General features: G+C 27.7%; 2 protein-coding genes and 1 long non-coding RNA gene across 9 annotated transcripts; 1 reads left to right on the top strand and 2 right to left on the bottom strand.

The window, feature by feature from the left end:
- Window positions 1-505: 505 nt before the first annotated feature.
- On the bottom strand, window positions 506-6,338 carry LOC110664178 (uncharacterized). 2 transcript variants are annotated; one of them, XR_002496642.2, is made up of 2 exons: window positions 4,653-6,338; window positions 506-774 (listed from the first exon to the last, which is right to left on the bottom strand). It is a non-coding gene; the product is annotated as an uncharacterized LOC110664178 (long non-coding RNA). The 2 variants fall into 2 exon arrangements; XR_009145513.1 differs by lacking the exon at window positions 506-774 and adding an exon at window positions 873-4,456.
- A 1,874-nt stretch (window positions 6,339-8,212) lies between these two features.
- LOC110664181 (uncharacterized protein At4g15970-like) lies at window positions 8,213-10,298 on the bottom strand. The gene is made up of 3 exons (XM_021823754.2): window positions 10,050-10,298; window positions 8,818-9,186; window positions 8,213-8,698 (listed from the first exon to the last, which is right to left on the bottom strand). Exons 1-3 carry the CDS (start codon window positions 10,296-10,298, stop codon window positions 8,213-8,215), a joined length of 1,104 nt encoding a protein of 367 aa, XP_021679446.2.
- Window positions 10,299-15,445: 5,147 nt separating this feature from the next.
- LOC110664176 (uncharacterized) lies at window positions 15,446-20,367 on the top strand. 6 transcript variants are annotated; one of them, XM_058139795.1, is made up of 7 exons: window positions 15,447-15,709; window positions 16,753-16,815; window positions 16,904-17,058; window positions 17,324-17,539; window positions 18,034-18,179; window positions 19,937-20,055; window positions 20,143-20,367. In XM_058139795.1, exons 4-7 carry the CDS (start codon window positions 17,325-17,327, stop codon window positions 20,242-20,244), a joined length of 582 nt encoding a protein of 193 aa, XP_057995778.1. In that variant the 5' UTR covers window positions 15,447-15,709; window positions 16,753-16,815; window positions 16,904-17,058; window position 17,324; the 3' UTR covers window positions 20,245-20,367. The 6 variants fall into 6 exon arrangements, with proteins under 6 accessions (XP_021679442.1, XP_021679440.1, XP_021679438.1 ...); XM_021823750.2 differs by lacking the exon at window positions 16,753-16,815 and having other exon boundaries at window positions 15,446-15,709; window positions 16,904-16,960; XM_021823748.2 differs by lacking the exon at window positions 16,753-16,815 and having other exon boundaries at window positions 15,446-15,709; window positions 16,816-16,960.
- Window positions 20,368-25,683: the final 5,316 nt, after the last annotated feature.

The raw sequence follows: 25,683 nt of genomic DNA, 5'->3' as shown, positions 1-25,683 counted from the left end.
TTATAAGCATTAAATTTAATTAAATTCTAATAAGATAGATTTAAATAGTATATAATTAAATTTATTGTAGATTTGGATTTTAATTTTAAATTTAAAATTAAATAGAATAAATTTAATTTTAAAATAATTAATATTTATGTCAAATAAATATTATTTAATAAATCATTAAATTATATCAATTATAAAATATGACATATGATAAGTTTTTAAGCGTTAATAAATTAAATAACTTACTTTTATGAGGTTAACTTTTTATTTTAGTTGTAATATATAAATGTGTGCATATATATATATATATATATATATATATATATATATATATATATATTGATTAAAGAGAATTAATAAAAAAATAAAATCAAATTAAAGAAACCAATCAAATTAAACCAAATAAAAATAAATTGATTTGATTTCATCTATCGGTTTTGAAATATAAGATTGCTTTAATAAATGAATTTTCAATTTCAAAAAAACAATAACATAATAATAATAATAATAATAATAATAATAATAATTCACCAATCAACCATAGCAAATTTTTAGCAACGATGTCAACCATAGCAACAGTTTCAACAGCTGAAAAAAACAATCAGCAAAAAAAGAATTCATCAATCAACTATAAAATCAGCCGAAATACACTCAATCGATAAAAAAATTCACAATAAAATACCAAATTTATAGGCAGAGGGCTAAGCGACTTCATTGAGGACCAGCTGAGAGAGCAAATTTGCAAACTAGGATAAATTCTTGATCCGCAACAGCTTCAATGAACCCCTAAAATTCCAAACCAGAAAGCAGTGATTTACAAGTCTCATATAAAATTGCATGGGCATCATCATTCTTATAAAAATTTGGTGATTCACGTAAATCTCGAAAATAAAATAGTAACCTACCAACAATTGTCCATTATCCCAGAATATCCAAGTACAAATACACTGATTGACACAAGCTACACATAAATATAACATGCAGTAGGATTATTTTTGCAAAATAAATAAATAAATATACAACAATTCTATTTCAAAGTTTTTTTTTTATTTTTGCAGCTTATATTACTAATTCAAACAGGTGGACAAATCGCCCTAATACAAAGGAAATAAAAGAGATGGAATAATCTCATGAACAATAAGATCAACTCGCTGCTTCATAGCCAGTTTCGCAAAATCATTTGTTAAGGAATTGCCCGACCGTCGCGTGAAGGCGAACACACAATGTTGAAACTGTCCAGCCAAATGAAGATAATCGTCAACAATATGAAAAAAAAGGATTCGTACCATTGTCCCTCCTAACTAAAGCATTATGAAGCAGCTGAGAATCAGTTTCAAAACACACTCTGTTGAAGCCGCGTTGAATAGCGAACTCCATCCCTAATCTCAGCGCAACACATTCAGTTGTTTCTACGTTATGAACATTCTAAAGGACCTTGGATAGAGCAAGGATAAATTCCCCAGCTGAATCATGAGCAACCAACCCAACCCCCATAGAGCTAGAATCCAACACAAATGAGGCATTGATATTAAACTTGACAGTACCAACAGGTGGCACACACCATCTATTGTCATGTTGCCTAGGAATGATGAGAGCCTGAGTAACAATTTCAGATGTAATAATTTCTGTCGAGAATTTATGAAAATCAGACACCACTAGTTGTGGTTCTCTCACTTTATTCCCCAACATTAACTTATTCTGCTCATGCCAAAGCAACCACAATAGCACAATAGTCTGATGGAAACTTTGCCTATTAGCAATTTGGATAAGCCTTGACACCCATTGTGTAGGCTAATTCTCCCTCATACCATTCACCCACAAACCCAAGGTGAAAGTAGACAAATACCTCTTGTGGGCAATCTTGAAGAACATGTAGAGTAGTTTCATCCAACTCACCACATGCACTACATCTTTTGACCAATATACATGACTTTTGGATAAATGACCAGATAAGTTTCCAACCTACAAAACTAGATAAAAGGGTCGAAGAACTTGCTCCATAAGGACCGCTCATATGAGCAAAACGGTACTCAAATTTAACCAAATACACCCCATTTCGAGTTCCTGGCCAAAAAAACTCATCATCAGGCAAGCAGTTACTTAGAGGAATCCTCAAAATAGCTTCTTGTTCAAATGGCAAAAAAGAATTCCAAATAACATCAACCTTCCAATCCCTATTGATCAATAACCCAACTTTAGCATCCAACACAATAGGTTTCATAGGATGATGACCAAGCAACCAATTATCAGTCCAAACATTAATTTTATCACCAGATCCTACCTTCCAACACCCTCTCGCCAGAAGCAAATCCCATCCCTTCAATAGACTACAAATAAATAACTAGGAGCAGAACCACATCGTGCATCAAGAAAATTACTATTTGGATAATACTTCGATTGGAAGATTCTGGCACAAAGCGAATTCGTGTTGATAATTAGTCTCCATCCTTGCTTGGCCAATAAATCGATATTAAAACTCTTTAACTCTCTAAATCCCATACCACCTTGTGCCTTGCCCCACACATCCGATCCCAGCTAATCCATGGAATTTCTTTAATGCTCTCCATATTACTCCACCAGAAATTCCTTACAATGCATTCAAGCTCATCACAAAAGGTAGCCAGCAAAGCAAAGCAACTTATAATATATGTAGGAATCGATTGAGCAATCGATTTAACCAACACCTCTTCCCAGCTTGAGAGAGAAACCGAGTCTTCCAACCCTGAACTCTCCTACAAACATGATCCTTAAGAGAGACAAAAAAAAATTGCTCGTTTAGATCTACCAATTAAGTAGGAAAACCCAAATATTTTGAATAATGGCCCACCATTCTCACACAAAAAAAAAAATCACAAAACCAATTACGCATCACAGTCGGAACATTGTAGCTAAATGAGAGTTTGGTTTTATCATAATTAATGTGTTGCCCAGATGCCATCTCACACTAAGTAAGAACCCACTTCAGCTGAATACATTCTGCCCTTGAAGCTCGAGCAAATAAAACACTGTCATTAGCAAAGAATAGATAAGAGATTGGAGGACTAGCCTGGCAAACTTTCATACCATGCATTAAACAATTTTGCACTGCTTGGACAATCAAAGAAAAGAACCCTTTAGCACACAATAAAAACAGGTAGGGTGAAATGGGATCCCCCTGATGAAGCCCACACTGTGGTGAAAGGTTCTCAAAAGGCCTACCATTCACTAGAAAAGAAAAGGTCAATGAAGAAAGACAGACCATATTCAAACGAATAAAATGAGAAGGGAAATTCATTTTAATCATGACTTGCTCCAAGAACCCCCATTCTAACAAATCGTAGGCCTTACTCATATCCAACTTCATTGCAAAATTGCCCTTCCTTCCTCTAATTCTGTTCTTCATTGAATGGAATATCTCAAATGCCACCAAAGCATTATCAGTTATTAACCTTCCAGCAATAAAGGCATTCTCAGACTCACAAACCAAAGTAGGAAGAACTGTCTTTAACCGGTTAGCCAGGACCTTGGACATCAATTTGTACAAAACATTACATAGGCTAATGGATCATAAATCCTTTATCTCTTCTGGATTACTAACCTTCGGAATTAAAGTAACAAAAGTATGGTTGATTCCAGGAGGCATCTGACCTGAATTTAAGAACTAAAGCACACATCAAGTCACATTAGGCCTAATAATATCCCAATATTTTTGATAAAATAAAGCTGGCATACCATCAAGTCCAAGGGCCTTCACTGGATGCATATGTTTTAAAGCTAAAACAACCTCATCTGAAGAAAAGGGTACCACGGGAGATTCCCTCAATTCATCTAAAAGAGAAGACTGTATGGAATGAATAGTAGCATCATAATGCAATGGAGCAGTACTAGCAAAAAGATCATGAAAGTACTCCAACACCACCCTCCCACAAGAAACCCTATTCGAGTCAACACCTCCATCCCATGACTGCCGGATGACATCCATACAACTCTCATCAAGTACCCACATCTCTTCAAACCGAAACCGCCGAGAGTGGTTACTTGAGGAATGTCTGCAATAGCAATTTGCATCATCATAGGACAATGATCCAAAACCATCCAAGGGAGATGAGTGACTCCCACTAACCCAAACAATTCAGCCTACGAATAATCAGCTAGAAAATGATCCAAATGCTCTTGGATGTTGGCATTTCCTCCTCGTCCATTATCCCAAGTGTATTGGTAACTTGAAAATCCTAGATCTGATAATTGACAAGAAGCAAGAGTAGAGCGAAAAGAGTCCATTGAATTATTTTGCCAGGCAAACCGGCTTTTTTCTCAAAGCTGAACAAAACCTCATTAAAATCATTGAAAACTAAATAAGGAAGAGATGAAGAATTCCTCAAAGACCTAAGCAAACTTCACGTAAGAGCTTTATTTTAGGATTCTGGCTAACCATATACACGTGTACCTTTCCAAATAAGCCCAGAACCATCCGCTACAACAGAGAAATCTATGTAGTGCAATGAAAAATTCAACACAATCAAATTCATCTACTTTCACTACAACAAAACTAAACCACTAGCTCTTCCTTGTGCATCCACAATAAAAAAATTAAAATGAAGAAAGCTTCAACAAATACTAACAAACTCAAAAGAATGCAAACGAGTTCCCATTAATAATAAAATATCAGGGAAGTTATTTCTCACCAATTGGCGGAGTGCGCGAACCATTTGAGGGTTGCCCAGCCCTCGAAGATTCCAATTTATGAGTTTTATGGAAATTGGCAGTGCTGCAGAGCAGCCACTGCTTAACAAGAACAAGTTGGAAACTGACCATCTGTAATAATGAGTTTCTTAACAGAAAAATCATCTCTAGTAAAACCTTGTATAGCCCTATCCACACCACTAAACTCCTTCCTCTTCAAACTGCAAGGGCTCTGTGGTCTAGCAGAAACCATCACAGCATCAGATTCATTCCCCCCGCTACCTCTAGCCCTCCTTTTCCAAGAATGTTTCTTACCCTTTAGCAAAATAATGGAAGAGACATTAGAGTCTTCTTTGGCCTCCCTCTGTGAGGTTTCTTTGAGCTAAAAACCCACTCTCAAAACCACCCACCTCCCTACATTCCGGTATAACCATAACCTTATTTTCTATAACAATATTCTCCTTCACCAAATCACCAGACTGCTCTCTTAATGAAACCAGGACAAGCTCACGACCCTGGTCAACTGATCATTGGTCATGGTGTAGAACACCAGCAAAAGAAGGATTATTTTTAGTTTCTGAACTCTCTTCTCTCGCAGATGGATCATCTAAATGGAGTTGGCGCCGAACCACAGAAGAACAGGGAACTAACTTACACCACCACTTGGGGATCGAACACCCTCCTCATGCCTAGAGTGTCTAGTAAACATCTTATGAGAAAGAGGAGAAGAGAGCAAACTAGGTCCATAGGGCCACTCTTTCCCAACAGCCTCATCATTGTGTAATTCGCAGTCATCCAACACATGATCCAAGCAACCACACAAATAATAAAAAGTTTGGTAATCTCTCATAACTGAAATAGGCCCAAACATTCTATTCAGTCAACCTCTTCAGCATAACTCCTCTCTTTAATTGTTTAGAAACATCAATACAAACTCAAACTCAAACTCGAACTGCATTGCCCCAAGCCTCAACATCTGCTACATTCACCTCTTGAACTTTCCCAATCACTACAGTAGCCTTTTGGATTGAAGAGAGACCTCAACAGTTAAAAGGCAAATTACATAGATGCATCCAAAAACTACACTCCTGAATAATCATCGAGGAAGGCTGCTCTGAACCAACAATCTCTTTAAAAAGTAAGAGATGTTTATTAAAATGCCATGGTCCTTCTCTCAAGACCTTCATTTTATCTGATCTCATTTCAAACTCACACACAAACATCTCGTTTGAGAAATTCTGAATAGTAAACTTACATGGTAGACACCATGCGCTCATCATGGCTTCGCTCAAGCCACTTATATCATAAGGCTTGACAGACAGCAATCGACCCATAAGAGATTTAGCATAACGCCCTGCCATAGTATCAGACGCTAACAGATCCAAATCTAAAATCTGAGATTCCTTATCAATTAGCTTAAAACGTTCCCATAACTTTGCTAAATCTTACGCCATATAACCAAAACAAAATGGCACAGAATAATCAATAGAAAACACAAACCCGCCGACTGAACCCCAAACAATCTCATAGAAACAAGAAAGGAAGGAGAAAACCAACCAGGAAAATCCACAAAAGGGACAAAAAAAAAAAAAAAACTAATCCCTAACCCTAGAAAAGAGTCCTTCCTAGATAGGGAAGAAAAGCCTCTATCCAAGGAGATTGGTGATTATTAACTCATTCTATTTCAGAGTTATATAAACTGCACTCAATGGATAAATCTCTTCATCAACTATCAGTCGCAATTTTAATTTTGTTGCTGAAAAAAATAATTTTTAAAATATATTAATCAGATAATATTAAAATATAATTTTAAATTAAATTTAATAAATTTTAATTATATAAAAATAATAAAATAAATTTTTTTTTTTACTAAAAATTAGTTTTTTCCTCCTATCATAACATCAATGAGCACTAAAAAATTTTTTTTAAAAAAATTAGTTAGTTTGTTTTTTTGAGTTCAGTTCAAAAAAATTTTTTATTTTATTTTTTTTATATCTACTACTGACTATATTAAACTGTTAAGTTAAAAATTATATTAGTATTAATAATAATAATTAAGAAAAGAACCATGAAATTTCTAAAAAAAATTATTTTTTTTTTTATTTTTTTTAAGTATGGAGAAGAAGTCATCATAAATAAGACTAGATGACTACTCTCAACTTAATAATGATTATTTAACCTATTAAATTTCTAAATAAAAAAAAATTTTGCATTTTTATTAAATTATATATTTTTTTTTTTTTTTTTTTTTTTTAATTTATTTTTTTTTTTTTTTTTTATTTTTTTTTTTAAAATTATAAATTTTTTTATTTTTTTATTTTTTTTTTAATTATTTTTAATTAAATAATTATTTTTTTTTTTTTTTTATTTTATTTTAATTTATATATATTAAAAAAAATTTTTTTTTTTTTTTTAAAAAATTTATTTATTTTATTCTTTTTCTTCTTATTTCATAATATAATATACAATATAATATTTTAATTTTATTTAAAATTTAAAAAAAAAAAAAATATTATTAGAAATATAATATATATAATAACTATATAAAAAAATTAAAAAAAAAAAAAAAAAAAATTATATAAATATATATATTAATAATAATATAAAAAATATAATAATTATTTTTTATTTTATTTTTTTTTTTTTTTTTTTTTTTTTTTTAAAAAAAAAAAAAAAAAAAAAAAAAAAAAAAAATAAAAAATAAAAAAAAAAAAAAAAAAAATATATTAAAAAAAAAAAAAAAAAAAAAAAAAAAAAAAAAAATTAAAAAAATAATTTAAATAAAAAGTAAATTATATTATTATTATATTTATTTTTTTGTTATTAAGTTTATAGGATTATTATAATTTTAAATTTTTAAATTTTTTAAATTTTTAAATATTTTAATGGTATAATTTAATTTTTTTTTTTTTTTTATATGATATTATATATATATATATATATATAATAAAATAAAATAAATAAATATTATAATATATAAAAAATAAAAAAAGAAAAAAAAGAAAAATTAAAATTTTTTTTTTTTTTTTTTTTTTTTTTTTTTTTTAATTATTTTTTATTAAAATAAAAAAATTAAAAAAAAAAAAATAAAAAAAAAATTTTTTTAATTTTAAAAAATTTAAAAAAATAAAAAATAAAAAAAAAAATCCATCCCCGTCCCACCAAGGTGAAGATATTAATAATTATACTTAAAGTGTTAATGCCTATATTTATATTTTTAATTTCTCAAATAATTTTTTTTTTCTAAATTTTCTATATAAATATGTATGAGAGATATGTATATGTGTTTTTTTATTTGAATTCGAGCGCGAGTAACAGTGTACGAAACGGAATTCAGAATATTGATTTATGTAATGTAAATATTGGTGAGAATACAATGCCTTGAAATCTAAGGGCTCCTCATCGATTTTTGTTATGATCGTTAATTGTATCTAATCATAATTAAATGGTTATATTCATCGATTTCACTCAATAATTTTTTTTAATTAAATGCCTTCTAAAATCATAAGAAAATATTTAAATATACCAAAAGAAAAAGAAAAAGAAAAAAATAGAAAGATATTTACCTGCACTTTTCTGGAGCTCTCCAAGTGAATGAAGATGATGGTTTTAAATTTGTAGTGTTCAGCATAAATCTTCTCCAATCTTCAAGCACCATCTTAAGATCATGAATTTTCCTTTCCATACCTATACAGCAATTTGCATGCATTGTGCAAACCTTGTTGAAATCTTTACTAAATTCACAAAACCCCCCAAAATAAGCTGTATCAAGGTACTTCATTTGCAGCCCAAGTTTTGCAGTGAATGGATCATATTTGATCTTGTTGAACACATCTTGATCATTTAGTCCTGGAAAAGTTTTTCTTGATGAATACCAATATTTGTAAAACTTCATGGTTCTCTGATTCGATTTTACGTACATAAATCCACTATTTGGCAAATTTTTCCTATCAGAAGGGTTTCCATAATATGCATCACTAGTTATGCAGAAGTCTGCATCTTCATAGAAGTGTGGAAATGGATCTCGAACCCACATCACATCTGCATCCTATAGTGAACCAAAAACCATTCTTGAATAGGAGACAAAGAAAATGATTGAATTCCACCATATATTTTATATTTTTAGTATACAATCGATAAATCGAATCTAAACAAAAATTTTCTTACCGTGAAAACGAAGTTGTAACCCTTCTGGAGAACAGTAGCCAAGATATGAATTTTTGCCCACACCACCTCCAAGTAGATAGGTGTCATGAAGAAAGCCTCAGATGAAAGATCAAGGCCTTGAATTTTGAGTGCAAAACAGTGAGGATGAATTGCTAAACAACGAGCATAAGCCTTCTGATCAAGTGTTATTATTACCAGATGATTTAATAGTTTCTTTGTGTTGTTTCCAATTTTAAAACTCTCCAAGAAGACATCAAGTACAAATCCTGGCTTTGCCATTGCTATATTTACTGAAGTTAATATCACTGTTTTATCTTTCATCGATGCCGCTCTTAAAACACTCTCCAAATCATCAGAATCACAATTACCCTGAAAACATATTCAATCCACAATTAATTACATAAAAAATGACCAATTAATTAATATAAGTTCCATCTTATATAATAGCGAGCCTAATAGAACTTAAATCAAATATATATATATATATATGAATACTTAAATTTCAATATAAATATATTTAATTTTTAAAAATTATTAAACTCGTTATTATATATAAAAAAAGATTTGCAATTTTTTTTTAATTTTATTAATTTGATCCATAAATGTTAAATTTATAATTATTATTTCCATTAACAAAAACAACCCAACACGTATAATTGATTGTATAACATAGAATACTCATCTTATTACTTATATGCTTCCTCTTATATTTATTAACTTCTTTTTTCATAATATTTTTTAATTATTTAGAAATTTTTATTCAATATTTTAAATTTTAAATACAATGGGTATATATATATAATGTCATTATTTGATACCTAACACAAATAAAAAAACAAATAAATGCGCCCAAAAAATTAGGAAAAAAAAAGAAAAACTACAAAAAAATACAATTAGTGATGAATTTATTCATTGCTAAAGTTTTTGTCACTAAAAGATATTAGTGATGAATAAAGATATATTTTTTAGTAAAAAAAATTAAAATATTATTAAAATTACAAAGAAAGAAAAAAATGAATGAAATTTAATTTAATAATATCGTAAAATTTTTATTTTATCATGTAAAGAGTGAATCAAATATCATGATTTTATACTTTTCCCATTACCCACAAGTAACAATTTAAAAAAAAAAAAAAAAGTGCAGAACAAAAAATCTGGATCCTGTAAATTAAGATGGAATTGGCAATATAGAAATATAAAATTAAGCAGAAAATATAAAAATTAATAATCACCTGGAGAGGGATGGTATGATCAGCCATGGGAAGTGAAGAAGAACCATAAGAAGAAGAAGAAGAACAATGATTGGGAATGAATAATGGAAAAGAAAAGGATGAAAACTGCTTGTGCAAAACCAGGCATGAAACTGCAACTAAAAACACAAGTGTGATTCTGCGAAAGAGCATGCTGCTTATCCATGATGATGAACATGGCTTCTTCTTATCATAATCACCTGAAAAGACGACGTCGTTAATGTTGTTCATTTCTCTTCCTCTTTCTCCTTCTCCTCCTGATCAAGTAAATTAATTTTCTTTGTTTCTAATAAAAAACTATACTCCTTTCTTTGTATATTCTCTGCATATTGTTATTATTAATTAATGTTTTATATTACATTTATTTTTTTTTATCTGTCAACTAAATTTCCTCTCTAAATAATTTTGAAAAATAAACTTTAAATAATATTTAAAAATTTTATTTTCTCAAATCGTTTTTATTTTTATGGATTTAAATTTTTATGCTTTGTATAATAATTAATATTTTATTTTTAAAATATTTTATTTTATTAATTAAAAAATGCATAATAATAATCCTTATGCATAAAGAAAAATCAATTTTTTTTATTAATACAAGTAAGAAAAATAATTAAAATATTAAATAAGAAAAATAATTAAAATATTAAATAAGATAATCGCATATGTGTATAAAATCAATTTCTCATTAAGAATTAATTGAGTATAATTTCATATTAAAATAGGTAAAAATTAATTTATTGCTTAAGAAAGGGCAATCAAGTGGGAAAAGGAAAATCAATTGGAAAATAGTTAAATAATCTTCTACTAATGTGGGTGGAGATTTTTCATTAGTTATTATGTAAAGAGTAATAAATATGAGATTTCTTATTAAGTAATTTGTAATTAATTTGTGATTGTTTTACTAGATTAACTTCTCTCCATGGTATAGCAATATTAAAAATAAATTATAACAATATCTCTACAATAAATATAAGTATTAAAAATATGTAGTTTTGATTATTATATAATTTTATAATATAAATTATATTATTTAAAAATAAAAACTAGTCAAAATCAAAGTATTATATTAAAATTTTACAGAAAATGCTAAAAGATAAACATAAATCCCAAATAACTAAATTATTTGACATGATAACTTAAGATTAAAAAAAAAACACTATTAAAATTAAAGAGATATGAAAAATTAGAGATTAATAAAATAATAAAGTAAATGTATAAAATAAAAATAAACTTATAATTAAGTTGATCAATCCAAAATTTGCATGAGAGTTGAGATATTTAATTTTATCTATTTGTATATATGTAAATAAAATAATTTTTGATTAAAATGAAATCAATGAGAGAAAGAAAAACAAATTAGAAAAAAGATAAAGAAAAAAAAATATATTTACTTGTAGAAGGATAAGGAGAGTAAAAATAAAATAGAAAAATCTCATATGATTTTAAAGTGTATGATAGGAAATTATTAAATTAATTTATATTTAATTTCCATCAAATTACAACTACCAATTAAATTTTAATTTGTAAATATAAAAGTTTGACTAATTAATTTTAACTGAATTATTGTATTTATTTAAGGACAACCAATAATTTTAATATTTTTATTTAAACCATAATATATAAATTATAAATTATAGTCTAGGAGCCAATTAATGAAAAATAATATTTTACTATAGTTATTTGATATTTTTATAAATATTTATAAATACGATAAGTATAAATAAATTAATAAAAAACGAAAGCCACAGTAGAAAGAAATTCACTATGAAAATAGTGAATATAACTTAATAACATTAATATAATTAATCTAATTAATATAAATAGAAGTTTTTTTTTCTTATTAATTGGGGTTTGATTTCGCTACCGATGCTTTAAAATTATTTATATTAAATACAATAAAATAATATGAAGAAGTGCGTTTTTATTAATAAATTTAATTTTAATATGCAAAAATTATTATAAAAATACCTTTGATTATTAATAAAAAAAGAAATAGTAAATATAATTTCCATTTATAAAAATAATTAAAAAGTGGCATTTATGGATTCCATTTGATTTAACCGTTTAATTATTTTAATTTTAAAAAAATATTTATAATAATAATAATAATACATGCCTCACAATTATGTCATTTTAATTTTTTTTATAACACTAGTCTACTTAAGATTAATTGAAAAAAAAATCATATTGAATGTTATCAATTAGTAAATTTTTATTAGACTTTGGCTTAACAACCCCCTAAGTAAGATCTTATAATATGTATATCTATAATATATATAAAATTAGAAAGGATAGGGAATCATACCCATAATAATTTAATATTGTTATAATGAGTACTAATTTTAATTAATTATGTAATTGAAAATTAATTATAATAATAAAAATTTAATTTAATTTATTATTAAAAACTAAACTTAATTTAAAATAAGCAGATTCCTTTTTATATTATTTATGATATGAAAATTTTAATTAAGCTGCAAATTTTAATTATATAAGTGTCGTGCACGTTACAAAACAAAAAATAATACCTTAATTTAATGATTAGACAATCAAATCCAAATCAAATAAAATTTTTTTCATTAATAACTCATAAATTCGGTGGCCATGTATGTTGAAATCTTTTTAAAACTTTTTTTATTATATATATATATATATATATATATATAATTTTATTAAAATTATAAAATATATCTAAAAAAATATATATATAAAATTGATTGTTTAACTTGATTCATATTTGATTATAGATAAAGAATTAGAATTGAATTAAAATAATAAATATAAATTTAATTTGACACGATTTAATTTTTATAATAATGATTTTTTTTTATTTTAGTATGGTATAATTATTTTTAAATACTTTTTAGTTAAATATTTAAATTATTTATAATTTATTTTTAAATAGTCTTATTAAATAATTATTTATTTATTTTTATATTAACTTAAAAATTAAAAAATATATTTTACATTAAAAATTAAAGTAGCAAAATTAAATATTCTCTTATTAATGTATTTTTATTTTTTTAAATATGAGTACTAAATAATTAATTTTTTTAAAATAGAGATATTAAATAGCAATTACTATTTTACTATGAGACATTAGAGCCATTTAATCTTTGAATCAAAAGTATAACATCATAACATAACTAGGAATGAACACTTATAAATACAACCAAATTTCAAGCTAATCAAATTTTTTAATAGATTATAAAAATATTAATTGTACTGAATCAAAATTAAGCAAAAATCAAACCAAAGCAAAACATAAAATATTTGGTCAATTATTGTTCATAATTGAATTAATTGAAAAAATATAATTATATTTCATATTATTAATTAATTATTAATAAAATTATATTTTTATTTATAAAAATAAATTTGATTTATTATTAATAACTACGAATAAATATATAATTAATAAATTAAATTATGAAAATGATAATTATAAATAATATATTATTAGTAAATTATAATTAATATATTAATTAATATAAATTCAATTATTTGATTATTAAATGAAAGACAATCAAATTGAAAATTGAAAATTAAAGATTTTTTTAAATTATTAATCAGAATCTAAATCAACCAAACTCACTTATATTAAAATAATCAATTATTCGATTATAATTAAATAAAAAAATTATAAAAAACAGTATAATATTTACTTTGTAATAAAGTGAATTTTGTAATTATGCACGTTAGCGACTTGAATTTAGTTAATATTCGTTGATGTGGTATTAATTATTTAAATAGAATAATTTTAATTACAAATGTGAATCCCATTTAAAATTAAAAAAAAAAAAGAAAAAAATCTCTCAATCTATCTGTTCCTCATCTTCTTCTTCAACTTCAATAGCACTGCTACTGCACAATCGAGGGTCACACTTCAAGACGTATATGCCTTGCATCTGCCGGAGGTGCTATCTGTTCCGAATTCAAGCTGCTTTCTTTCTATGCTGCTCCTTCCAAAAGTTTCAGATTGAGTTACTTCTTGGTAAAATGCCATGGAGGATACTCTTGCGAGGGCGAATTCATGGCTATATGCATCTCAGGCCTCTGGGTCCCTATCGTTTCATGAATATTCGGACCGAGTCCCTATTCACAAAGATAGCCACCTAGCCTCAATTAAATTAGATTGGTTTGGGTAATTTAAAATAAAAAATATAATATAATATTAAATTTAATATATATATATATATAATAAATAAACTGCATATAATAAAATCAATTCCTGTAATTATTTGTTCTAAAAGTCAGAAGTACAATCAGCTGATACACTTCTCGCAAATCACAAATTATTAGCTAACCAAATTGACTTTTTTTTTAAGAAAACATAAATCAAGTTTAAATTCTTTTTTACAGACGTGGGTGCTTACCTGATGAAAAATGGATTTAGAGGATAAATTCCTTGCTAAAATTTATGGGGTTCAAAGCTTTCTTCCAGTGTGCAAAGCACACTATTTAGAGGCCAGTTTCAGCAAGAAACAGTATATGTTGATGACGAATGAGCTAATACTTTGGTTTGTCCTCTAATGCATATGTCATTTAAAGTCTAAATAGAAAATACGTACTATTTCAAGGTTTTCCAATAATTTTTCTTACAATGAAAATAAAATTTCTTTAATTTAAAAAAAAAATTGTGAAAATGGATAACAAAATATTTAGGCTCAGTTTGATAAAAACTTTTAAAATAGTATTTACTGTCTTATTTAAGATCATAATACTATCTCTCTTAAATATATTATTTGATGATGTAAGTGTTTATATTAGCATTTAAAAAGTGAAATAATAAATTATAAAATTATATTTCTTATAATATAATTAATACAACGAGACATATAATATTTATATTATTTATAGACAGAAAAAAACTTATAATGAGTAAAAAGATAAGAACTTTATAAATTTAATGACCAACTAGTCATTCTCTCTTAAAAGTATTGAAAATATAATAAAGTATAATAGAGAAACACATCACTATATTTAAGATATTACAACTTTAAAATAATATAAATAAAAATAAATATAAAATATATGAATATTTTTCCCATTAATTCTTAAAATTTACATTTTACTATACAAATTTCCATTATGTTAACATTCTTTTCTACTCAAATGAATAATATTTTCATCGACTGATCTTGTAACAACATTTTAGTCTCCTTATACATGTGATGGTAGAATGTGCGACGAAATATTAGATGGGTATTCAAGGTTTTAAGAATTGCATGAATCATATTTGAAAATGATTAAAATATTATTTTAATACTACATTAGCAGAAATAGAAGGAGTTCAGAGGTAAATACAGGAATCACATTGTACATTTATGTAATTTCAACTTTAAATGATGACACCCTAACCATGAAAACCTTACGGTACCTTTGATCCCATCTCTTATTCCTCCGTTGGCCCAAGCTGAGCGCGAGCACATTACTTCAACTTCCAGCCACCAAGGTCACCGCCACCCGCCGGAGGTTACAGAACCCATTTGCCACCACCTCTAGCCCTCTCCCTTACACAGCCGCGCCACACCCTTTCCACTATCTCTATCTCCTTTTTCGCTTACAGAAACTCCATTTCTCTTGCCAAAAAATTCAGCTGCCTCTGAAGGTTTCGGGTCAGAGCCACTCGCTTTCAAATGGTACGGTTCTCCTTTCCAACTTTTTATTGCTATTTTTGTAGAATTATTTGATTACTTGGTGAACATGTCGTTCTTGGCTTGTTTGGTTGCCCAGAAAATGCCAGGACCAGAGACAAATATAAAAGATGAAAACAGAAAAAATTAAGGATGACAACTTTCACCTTCTTAATTCTCTTTCTTCTGCTTAATAACTTGGAAAATTTAGCATGCATGAGAGTTTTGAATTGCTGAGATTTTGCTTCCTTGGTTTTCTCTGTTGCACTTGCATTCACCTAATCTGGGTTGAATTTTCCCTTGATTGCGTTGTGCAGTTATGTTCTGATTCTTAATACTCAAATCATTTTCTTTTGATTTTGCTTGCTTGGTTTTCTCTGTTCTCAACCTAATGTAATTCAATGCTCATCATATGTTCTTCTATTATACCATTCTTATGTTATTTTCTCATTTAAATATTTCTTTGCACTGTCATTGATGTTCTTCATTTCACAATGAAATATACATATAAACCAAAAGTCTCTTCTCTTAAGTCAGGAATGAAGCAAAATATAATTAAATTTGGAAAATTACTTTCCATAGCATATGAAACTGACCTTCAATTCTTTTCCCTTCTCAGTCCTGTTTTATTCTTCTCAAACTCTCAATTTTTGTTTTATTTTCTTATCTTGTGCATATATATATATATATATATATATATATATATATATATATATATTTTGTTGATGATGAATAATGTTGAATTACCTACCTGCATTGCTCTTTCAAATCTGACGAGACAGACCTGCCCCAATTTACTTAACCCGTTTGGCTGGGTGGACAAAGCTGCTGCTTATCATTGGAAGACCTGTGACTATTCATTCAGCAGCTTTACCTTTCACTGTTGCTGGCAGCTTTAATGCATGTCATAACATGATATGTATATGAATATGTAGATGTAGATAGATATTACTTCTTTTTTATTTTATAGAATTTATAGTAATACCAAGCATTGCAGTTGTCAATTTTCCATTGGGTTCTAAGACAGAATATGTGTTCTTTATTTAAAGGAAGCTGTGATAGAAAACACCTTGATATGTATATTGCTATTGATTCTCAACTCTATATATCAGGTATAAACTCTTATCACTCTCCACCCTAAGCTTTCATGGTGAGATGAGATCTCTTATAACCATATTGACAAATCTGAATCTATTTTAGCCAAGTGGTCAAGGCAGTCTCAAAGGGACCTGATTACTACAACCTTAATTCTGGAGGGTACGAGTCATTGCCATTTTCGACATTAAAAATTCACTCTTTCTGCTGTACCTTTTGCTTCTTTTGCCCAAGAAAGTTACGCCTTCTCCTTCAGTGAGGTAAACTCTGTGTTTTCCTTTTTCTTTTTTGGTCTTGCTGTTTTTGGTTTCCCCAATATTTTTTTCCATTAAAGTATTGGGCTTTGAGGCAAATACTGAGAGCTTGGGCTTCATTAGAAGTTATTCATCCAATTAGGTTTTCTTCTCTTATTTTTAAAATTTTTATGAACTTGCAGAAGAATTGGTTGTTATATTTCCTTGTGAGTTGAACTGTTGCATTAAAATATTTGAGCTTTGACACATCCACATCTTTTTTGTTCTAAAGCATGAAATTTCGCTATGCCATGGTGTGTTCATCGAATCAGAATCGAAGCATGGAGGCTCACTCACTGCTCAAGAGGCAAGGCTTTGATGTGTCCTCCTATGGAACAGGGTCCCATGTTAAGCTCCCTGGACCCTCCCTCAGAGAGCCAAATGTCTATGATTTTGGAACCCCTTACAAGCAAATGTTCGATGATCTCAGGCGCAAGGACCCTGACCTGTATTCTCTTTCTTCTTATTTGCTCTGTGTGTGTGTGTGCGCGCCAAGAAAATTTGGGAAATGAAAAGTATCAGAAAAGAAAATTTCTGATGTTTTCTTGACCTGAGTTTCTTGGCAAATGAAGCTAGAATTTATCTATGTGTGCTTTTTCATAAATAAGTTAACAGAATCACTTTTTTTTCCCCCTTTTGAAATTTAATTTATAGAACATTTTGCTTAAACAGTTCAATGCTTGATAGCTTTTGAAAGAAAAACATAATTTTTAAAATAAATTTATGTGATAAAAATCTAATTAGTTTGGACTTTTGTTCTCTGTTTAATTGGGGCAAATTTAAAATAAGGATGAAACTGGACTTGTGCTTTTCATTTTTGTTGTTGCTTTTGTTTCCTAAAAACTGAAAAAGGTAAGTCAAATTAGCCAAACTGTTATGTTAACCAAAATTGAAGAACTCATGTTATGGTGTTAATCATTTTTTATGATTACAAAAGTGCAGTTACAAGCGTAATGGCATATTGCCTATGCTTAAAAGGAATTCATCTGTCAAATTGGCACCTCAACGTTGGCAAGAGAATGCTGCTGATGGTTCATTTGATGTGGTGCTCTCATTTGAAGAGAAGGTTTTTGATATGGTTATTGAAGGTAATGACATATTTCCACTTCCATTTCTTTGCTTGTATAATCTTTATTTTATGTTGATTCTTGTAGGCTATGCACATATAAGATGACTGATTTTAGCTTGCATGCAAATTCTGTTGGATGAGTCACGGAAGTCCTTTGCATATTTAAGTATGATAGCGGAATGCTTTTTAATGGTGTTACTTATAGTCTCTAGGGTGAAAGAAAAGAAAATTGTGATAATAAAAAAGATGGGATTGATTAGCAAGCTTCCCATGGTAGGCTGCTGGGGGATTGGAGAGTCTAAAGGAACCTGTTGTGAGATGAACTCTAGTCAGCTCTCTCTTCTTCCAACCTTCTATGATCCTTCCGGAGCTAATCATTGAAGTTGAGTGTGATGGGTTCCAGCTCCACCTTAATTGAATAAGGTCTCTTTCTTCTGACTTTGCCAATGAAATCAGGTAGTTGAATAGACTGAGGTATCTAGATAGTGTTCTGTGAGTGAACGGAAGTGTGATTCCTGTTTCGTTAAATGTGAACTCTGCAAAAGCCTCTAATCTGGCATTCCATCCTCTCCCAATAGATGGTGGAAATTTTGTAACTGGTACCTCTTCTTGATGAGGTAATTCACTTTATGTCCAACAGTCCAAATCATCTCATTTGCCCTTTTTACAACTGCATCTGAAACTGAAACTTGAAAAATGGAATCCAGAAATTTTGTCACAAGTCCAGATTGCCTATGTGGAATATTTTGAGGGTTAAAAGTATTTTTATTTTGATTGGAATGGGAGGCATTTGAATTTCCCTGCAAAGTACATAAGCCAGGTGGAAAGTTATTGCATAAAAATTGTTGATGTAATGTGAACGGTACTTAGGAACTTATTAGCCTCTCACTAAGGTTGTTCCTTAGTAACGTCGGATCGTAACAATAGTCCATGTTTGGCAAACCAATATCCTCGTTGGTCACGGCCACGGCTAACACCCCATACATCGGACCACCTGTCCTTACACAATGGGCAGGCCACCATTCCATGAGCCACTACTTTGAGTATCGGTTCTCATAAGATGGGACTGGTTCTGATACCAATTGTTATGAACTGTTGAGTATCAGGAGTTGCTGAGGTTGAACCATGTAATGAATAGGCCACCTAGGTGAAACTCAACCTAAAAACCAAGCGGGGAGGGTGCCTAGGGATTTATTAATGTCTCACCAAGGTTGTTCCTTAGCAATGTGGAATCGTAACATGATCCTTGTTTGTTGACTTGTGGGAAGATTTTGTTTTGGTCTCTATGCACCATAATTGCATAAAAACTCATTGATTAAGGCTGTCTAGTCTGAATATTTAGTATAATAGTTTGATGGTTGGTAGGGGCGAACACTGGGTTTAAATCTGAATTACCATATACTGGATGAAGTATTGGTTCATATGGTTAGGTATGGACTGAAACAGCTGAAATTAAAATTTATAATTATACTTTACTCTAGTTTAGATTTACTTTTATATTTTGTGAGATGTATATTTCCCCAAAATGAAGCCCATGTTTAAACATCTATTTCTTTTGGTCTGAAAGTAGAAACCAATTAACCTGGTTCAGTTTGATAAACCAATTGGACCTGGGTCTTTTGTCACTGTCTATACAAAGTATTTGGAAAAAATAAAAAATAAAAAAAGAAGAGAGAGAAAAAAGAAGAAGAAGATTTGTTGATAATCTAGAGAGGGTGTTTGACCTGCTAACAGTTCTATATTTGATCATTTGATCATTGCTGTGAAAATGTGCAGATCTCCATAATAGGGATCAAGCTCTTATGAAAAGTGTGCTGGTAATCAACTTGGAAGTAAAAGATAACCATGAGGAGGCAGCAATTGGAGGTCGACTTGCTTTAGATCTATGCCAAGAGGTGAGATTACTTGCCTCATGCTGGTAATCTGTTGCTAAAAGTTTTTAATTGTTTTATATACTTTGGATTTATAATTTATATTTACAGATTGAAGCAGTTGAATCTTGGGAGGATTCTATTGATGAGATTATAGCCGCATTTGAGACAAAGCACAGAAGGAAGCTTTTATATAGCATCTCCTTCTATTGAAGATACCACTTTTATTCTATGATTAACAACTTTACTATTATTATTATTATTATTATTATTATTATTATTATTATGTAAAGTTTTACAATGTTGTTCTAACATAATTTGAAGAATTTTATTTCATCCTTTGTTTTGGGGTTATTGAGACTGATTAGAGAAATCAGTCCCTGAGAATTTGCAGATTGTAACGTTCGATTTTTCTCCACTGTGGATGTTCTACACAGTGGGCTAATAATTTAAAGGGTGGTTGGCCTAATTTATAAAATTTATGTTTGTAAATTAATTTAAATTTATATTTATTTAAAATTCTAAGTAATTATTTATTTGGTTAAAATGTTTATGATTGAATTTAAATTTATATTTATTTAAAATTTTAAGTAGTTATTTATTTGGTTAAAATGTTTATGATTGAAAATAAATAGTTAATATATTTAATAAAAAATAATCTATAAGTATATTTATTGATAAATTATTAAAAATAATATTAAATAAAATATTTATTGAAATTTTAAAATTAAATGAGAGATAAGCTTTGACTGATTTTGATTTTTTAGAGCTTATCAGGTAAAAAATAAAATAAAGTTAGGAAGAAAGTTCTTTGTTTTGGTATTAATTTGATAAAATATTTTATTATATTATTTTCATTTAATTTTATAGTTAGAATATATGTTTTAATTGTATTTATTCTCATTGAAGTTAAAAAATTTATATTCTAATAATTTAAATCAATAATTTACATTAATTTTAATAAATTTAATTTTTTTTATTAATTTTAATAAAATATTTATTTATTTAACTTAAATTTAAATTATATTATAATATTTTTTGATAATATTATAATTTATTTCTTAGAAGATAATTTAGTATCTTTTTAATTATTTTAATAGTAAATATATTTATGTGTCAATTACTTATCAATTATTTATAAGTAATTTGACTAAATAATTAATTACATAATATTTTAAATATTTATAAATTAATTTTTATAAGTTAGATTAAACAACCGTCTATAAACATTAAATTGCTAGTCCCTATACTTTTTTTTAAGCTTATAAATTTAAAAAAATATTATAAACAATAAGCTTATTTTTAAAATCTGTAAATTAATTTGATTAACTTATAAATTAAGGTAAATATTTTCTTAACATGATAAAATAATATTTATTTTTTATAATTAATAAATAAATTTATATTTATTAAATATTAAAATCACTAAAATTTATTACTTTGAATGCATTTGATAATTTCCCTTATGAGATGGGCATTCAAACAGAAAACTTTTTCTCTAATTTTGTTTCTTTAGTAGCAAAAAATGGCAAGCATCCTCCAATCCAAACTTCCCATGACCACCATAAGTGCCTGCAAATAGTGAAATAATAAAATCTTCATAAATTTCTCTTATTGCTATATATTCCTCGGAATCCTTAAATTTTTATAATAAAATATAATATTAAAAATTTTTTGAAAACATTAAAAAAAAATAAAACTATAGAAATTTAAGAATTACAATTAACATTAATTAAATATATATAATATTCACACCAACACCATTTTGATATTAATAAAATTTTTATGATGATAAAAATTAAATACCTTAGCTTAGTCCAAATAAATTCTATTCGATTTTGTAACTCTTATTTTCTATATATCCTCTTACTAATTTCATTATTATATTTTAAACGAAATCTTTTTACAAATTATAATAATTAACAAATTCTAAAATCTTTATTTTAATTTTATTTAGTTATCTCGTTTTAAATTAAAAAAAAATATTAATTATAACTATTAATTATAAAACAGGATCATCGCTAAATTGTAAGTGCTACTATATAACATTGTGGAAAAACATGCCTAAATGTATAGAACTAGAAATTTATATTTGGGGGCAAAAATAAATATTAAAAAGAAATTAAATGAAATATTGTTAAAAATATAACAACAGAAAATATAAAATATTAAAATATTAAAATTGAATAAAATTTACATAAAAGTACAGGGCTGGAAACAAAAGTAAAAATATTAGAGGGTTAAACAATAATTAAAAAAAATTACACAATTTTTTATGTAAAATTATAATTTTGAAAATTTTTTTGGGAAAGTACTGTAACGCTCTCACTTTAGGTAGTCCGAACATTCTATTGTTCTGATAACTAATGTCTGTTCGTGTTAGTAGTATGCCCTAGAGCATATCATTTAGTATGTATCTTGTACATATTTTTATTAATAAAAGGCATTTCCACTTTTCTGTTTATATAATATATTTATGTGTAATAGAAAAGGTCCATTGATATTTTGTTAGAAATATTATTCTTAAGTTGTTAAGAATATGAGTGACAATATTTCTAGCACAAAGTATCATAAATAGGTTCACAATCGAGGATACTTCATAATAAGGACATGACTTATCCAGAAAGATTGTATTCATGTTTGTTCCCAAGTTATTTATATGAGATATAAATAAGATGGAATTGTGAGTCTCATGCCATATAACAAACATGATAGGCACTTATAAATGATAAGTAGGCCGAACCAATGACACTTATGACAAGCACATGGAGTTTACTCTTGTCAATGTTTTGTCATAAATCATATCAGTGCATATAATCTTTAGACACGAGATATACAGTTATCTTGTATATAGGTAGTTTGAGTTTGATCTCGCTTTCATACTTGTACTGTGTATGGGTATATGGGCATGTGTTGGCTCCTACTAGTTATATATGGAGGTAGGTGTTGATCAAGATGGAATCTGTTCCTCTAAGTAAATAGAGATAAAATCCTATGTTCATTTAATTGTTCTTGATGTTTCAAGTTCTGGCCAGACAGATAGATTTATTGAGAAAGAGTTTACGATGAGAAAATCTTTTAATCAAGAACTGGAATTAAAAGAGAACATAATATTCATAGCAAATGGAGTTTGACATAAACCATGACTCCAGCTTGAGTTGGGATTTTGTAACAGAGAGATTCTAGTGCATGGTAACATATGATTATAGGTTCATTTAAGGTAAATCTTATTACTAATTGGGTGGCCATGGCATGCTATGCTAGGTGTTAACCATGGTCTATGAGGTTCATAAAATGATTTAGAGAAATCATTTATGGTAAGAAAGAGTTCTGATGATATTAAGAGTTGATATCATGTCTCATTGCCAATTAGTGATGAGCCTAGTAAGGGCCTGTTTGGTTTAACTGTTGAATACAATCGATATTTGTTGGTGATAAATTTATTCTTGTTAGCTGATAGCTGATAACTGATAGCTGATGATAGCTGCTTTATGTTAAGTGTTTGGTAAAATTATATTTAATTTATTCTTTGTTGATATGTGAAATGACTAATAAGGGTATATATCATATAATTTATTTTATTATTTAAATAAATATAAAATTATAAATTTATTACATTATATTAAATATATAATTATTAAATTAATATATTATATTATTTAAATAAATATATAATTATTAATCTTTTATATTATATCATTTATTTTATTATTGAAATAAGAAAATAATTATTTTTTAAGATAATTAAATAATTTTAAAAATATAAATAAAATAATAAAATAATTATTATTGTTAATAGAAAAATTTATAATTAATTTTAAGTTTTTAGATATAAATAAATATTTTATATTTTATGTTATTAATAAAAAAATATTTTATCAAAATTAAAATTAGTTAATTAAAATGTTAAAATTTAAAATGAAAAAATAAAAATATTAATAATATTAATTTTCTAGTTAAATAAAAAAGGATAATATAGTCAAAATAAAAAATAAAACCAAATCAGCTATCAGCTGATGAGAAACAGCTCTAAAAATAGAGCTGATACAAACTGCAGCTGATGGGTATCATATCAGTTGCCCATCAGCTATCAGCTCTATTTTTTTGAGCTTGCCAAACACTATAGTTCACCTGTTTGGGTGTCTATCAGCTATCAGCTGCACCCAACAGGTAAACCAAACACCCCCTAAGTCACACACATACACAAGTTATCACCTATTTAAATATGATTTAATTAATTAATTAAAGAGTTTAATTGATTAATTAAATAGGTTTGGTTTGCAATTAAATTGCAAAGTCCCTAGTATGACTTGAAACCAAATCTAGATTATTGGATGTGTAGTATAAATTAAATTTATATTTAAAGTGTTTAAATATGAATTTAATTGATGAGAAATTAATTAATAGAGATTAATTAATTAATTTATATTTGATATAAATTAATTAGAAGAAGAAAATAATTATTTTGGGTTAAGAACTCAAAATTAAGACACAGGGGCATTTTGGTTATTTCACAGTGTGACACGTGGCACCATGAGATGGTGACACATGGGATTACACATAAGCTTGCCAAATGTTTTTTTAATCATGTAAGATGATTAAAATCAAGATTAAATATAGGTTTGACACTTGACACAATGTGATTGGGTCACTTAAACCTAGAGCTAATCAAAAGGTGACATGTGGCTAGGGTTTAATGTGTTAACCTAGCTATTTAAGTGTGGTTATGAAAAGAAAAAACAACCAGCAGCCACACTCCTTTGTCACGCCACTTTGAGGGTTTTTATCTCTTCTTCTTCATCTCTTATCAATTCAAAGAGATTAGCCATCAATCTCTTGAATTAAGAACACTAGAAATTGTTTCTAGTGTCCTGTTTACATCTCTAATCTCTTAAAAGGCAGAACTTGAATTTCTAATTAATAGAAAAGGCTTTAGAAGCTGTTCAAGGGCTGCCATAGGTGTTCTTGGTGTGGACAAGCTAGAGGACAACATCCGTGTCACGAAGATGAATCTCAAAGGCGCAGACACGCTGCAGTGCATCAAGAGGTTAGTGTAATCGTTCTTGATTTAATCTAGGGTTCTAAAATTAATCTGATTAATTTTAAAATCTTAAATGGAAAATACAGATCCAAAAACATATTAAAAGAGTTTTAATATGTTGTTTATCATTGAAATCAAATAGATAAAAATAAATCTTGCATGGTGCATGTGACCCTAGGTGAAATTTTTTTTTTGAATTCAATGGTATAATCTTGTGTTTTTCACGCTTCTATTCCTTCAATTGGTATCAGAGCCACTATATTTGCCATTTAGATTGTTGATTATATGATTTAATTGTGTGTTTGATCATGAGATCAAAAGTTCATTGCTGGTTGCAAAGCAAGTTGGCGGCATGCTTGAAAAAACACCATCAATGGTGCGCATGGTTTGGCTTCCATGGGTGGTTTAAGGTTTGGCTTTTAATTCTGCAATTATTGTATGATCTAAGGCCTATTCTTTGACTAATTAAAGTGTTTAATTAGTAGTTTTTATCACACAATTAAATTATGATTCAAATCAGAATTTTAAAAAATTGTTTGAATGTGATTCAAATCTGAATTTTAAAAGTTGTTTGAATCATATTTAAATCTGATTTTTTAAAATTGATTGAA

The sequence above is a fragment of the Hevea brasiliensis genome, chromosome 17 (assembly GCF_030052815.1).
Source record: "Hevea brasiliensis isolate MT/VB/25A 57/8 chromosome 17, ASM3005281v1, whole genome shotgun sequence".
NCBI classification, from domain to species: domain Eukaryota; kingdom Viridiplantae; phylum Streptophyta; class Magnoliopsida; order Malpighiales; family Euphorbiaceae; genus Hevea; species Hevea brasiliensis.
The sequence above is the reverse complement of the archived record's forward strand: the minus strand, read 5'-3'. Positions and strand labels throughout refer to the sequence as shown.

What these genes read in the sequence shown, in the direction of transcription:
- LOC110664181 (XM_021823754.2), bottom strand. Translation starts at nt 10,298, where the DNA reads ATGAACAACATTAACGACGTCGTCTTTTCAGGTGATTATGATAAGAAG. An exon ending in ATCATACCATCCCTCTCCAG is followed by an intron (nt 9,187 to 10,049) that starts GTGATTATTAAT and finishes ATATGTTTTCAG; the next exon opens with GGTAATTGTGATTCTGATGA. An exon ending in GTTACAACTTCGTTTTCACG is followed by an intron (nt 8,699 to 8,817) that starts GTAAGAAAATTT and finishes GGTTCACTATAG; the next exon opens with GATGCAGATGTGATGTGGGT.
- LOC110664176 (XM_021823749.2), top strand. Translation starts at nt 17,325, where the DNA reads ATGAAATTTCGCTATGCCATGGTGTGTTCATCGAATCAGAATCGAAGC. An exon ending in TTTTGATATGGTTATTGAAG is followed by an intron (nt 18,180 to 19,936) that starts GTAATGACATAT and finishes GAAAATGTGCAG; the next exon opens with ATCTCCATAATAGGGATCAA. An exon ending in CTTTAGATCTATGCCAAGAG is followed by an intron (nt 20,056 to 20,142) that starts GTGAGATTACTT and finishes TTATATTTACAG; the next exon opens with ATTGAAGCAGTTGAATCTTG.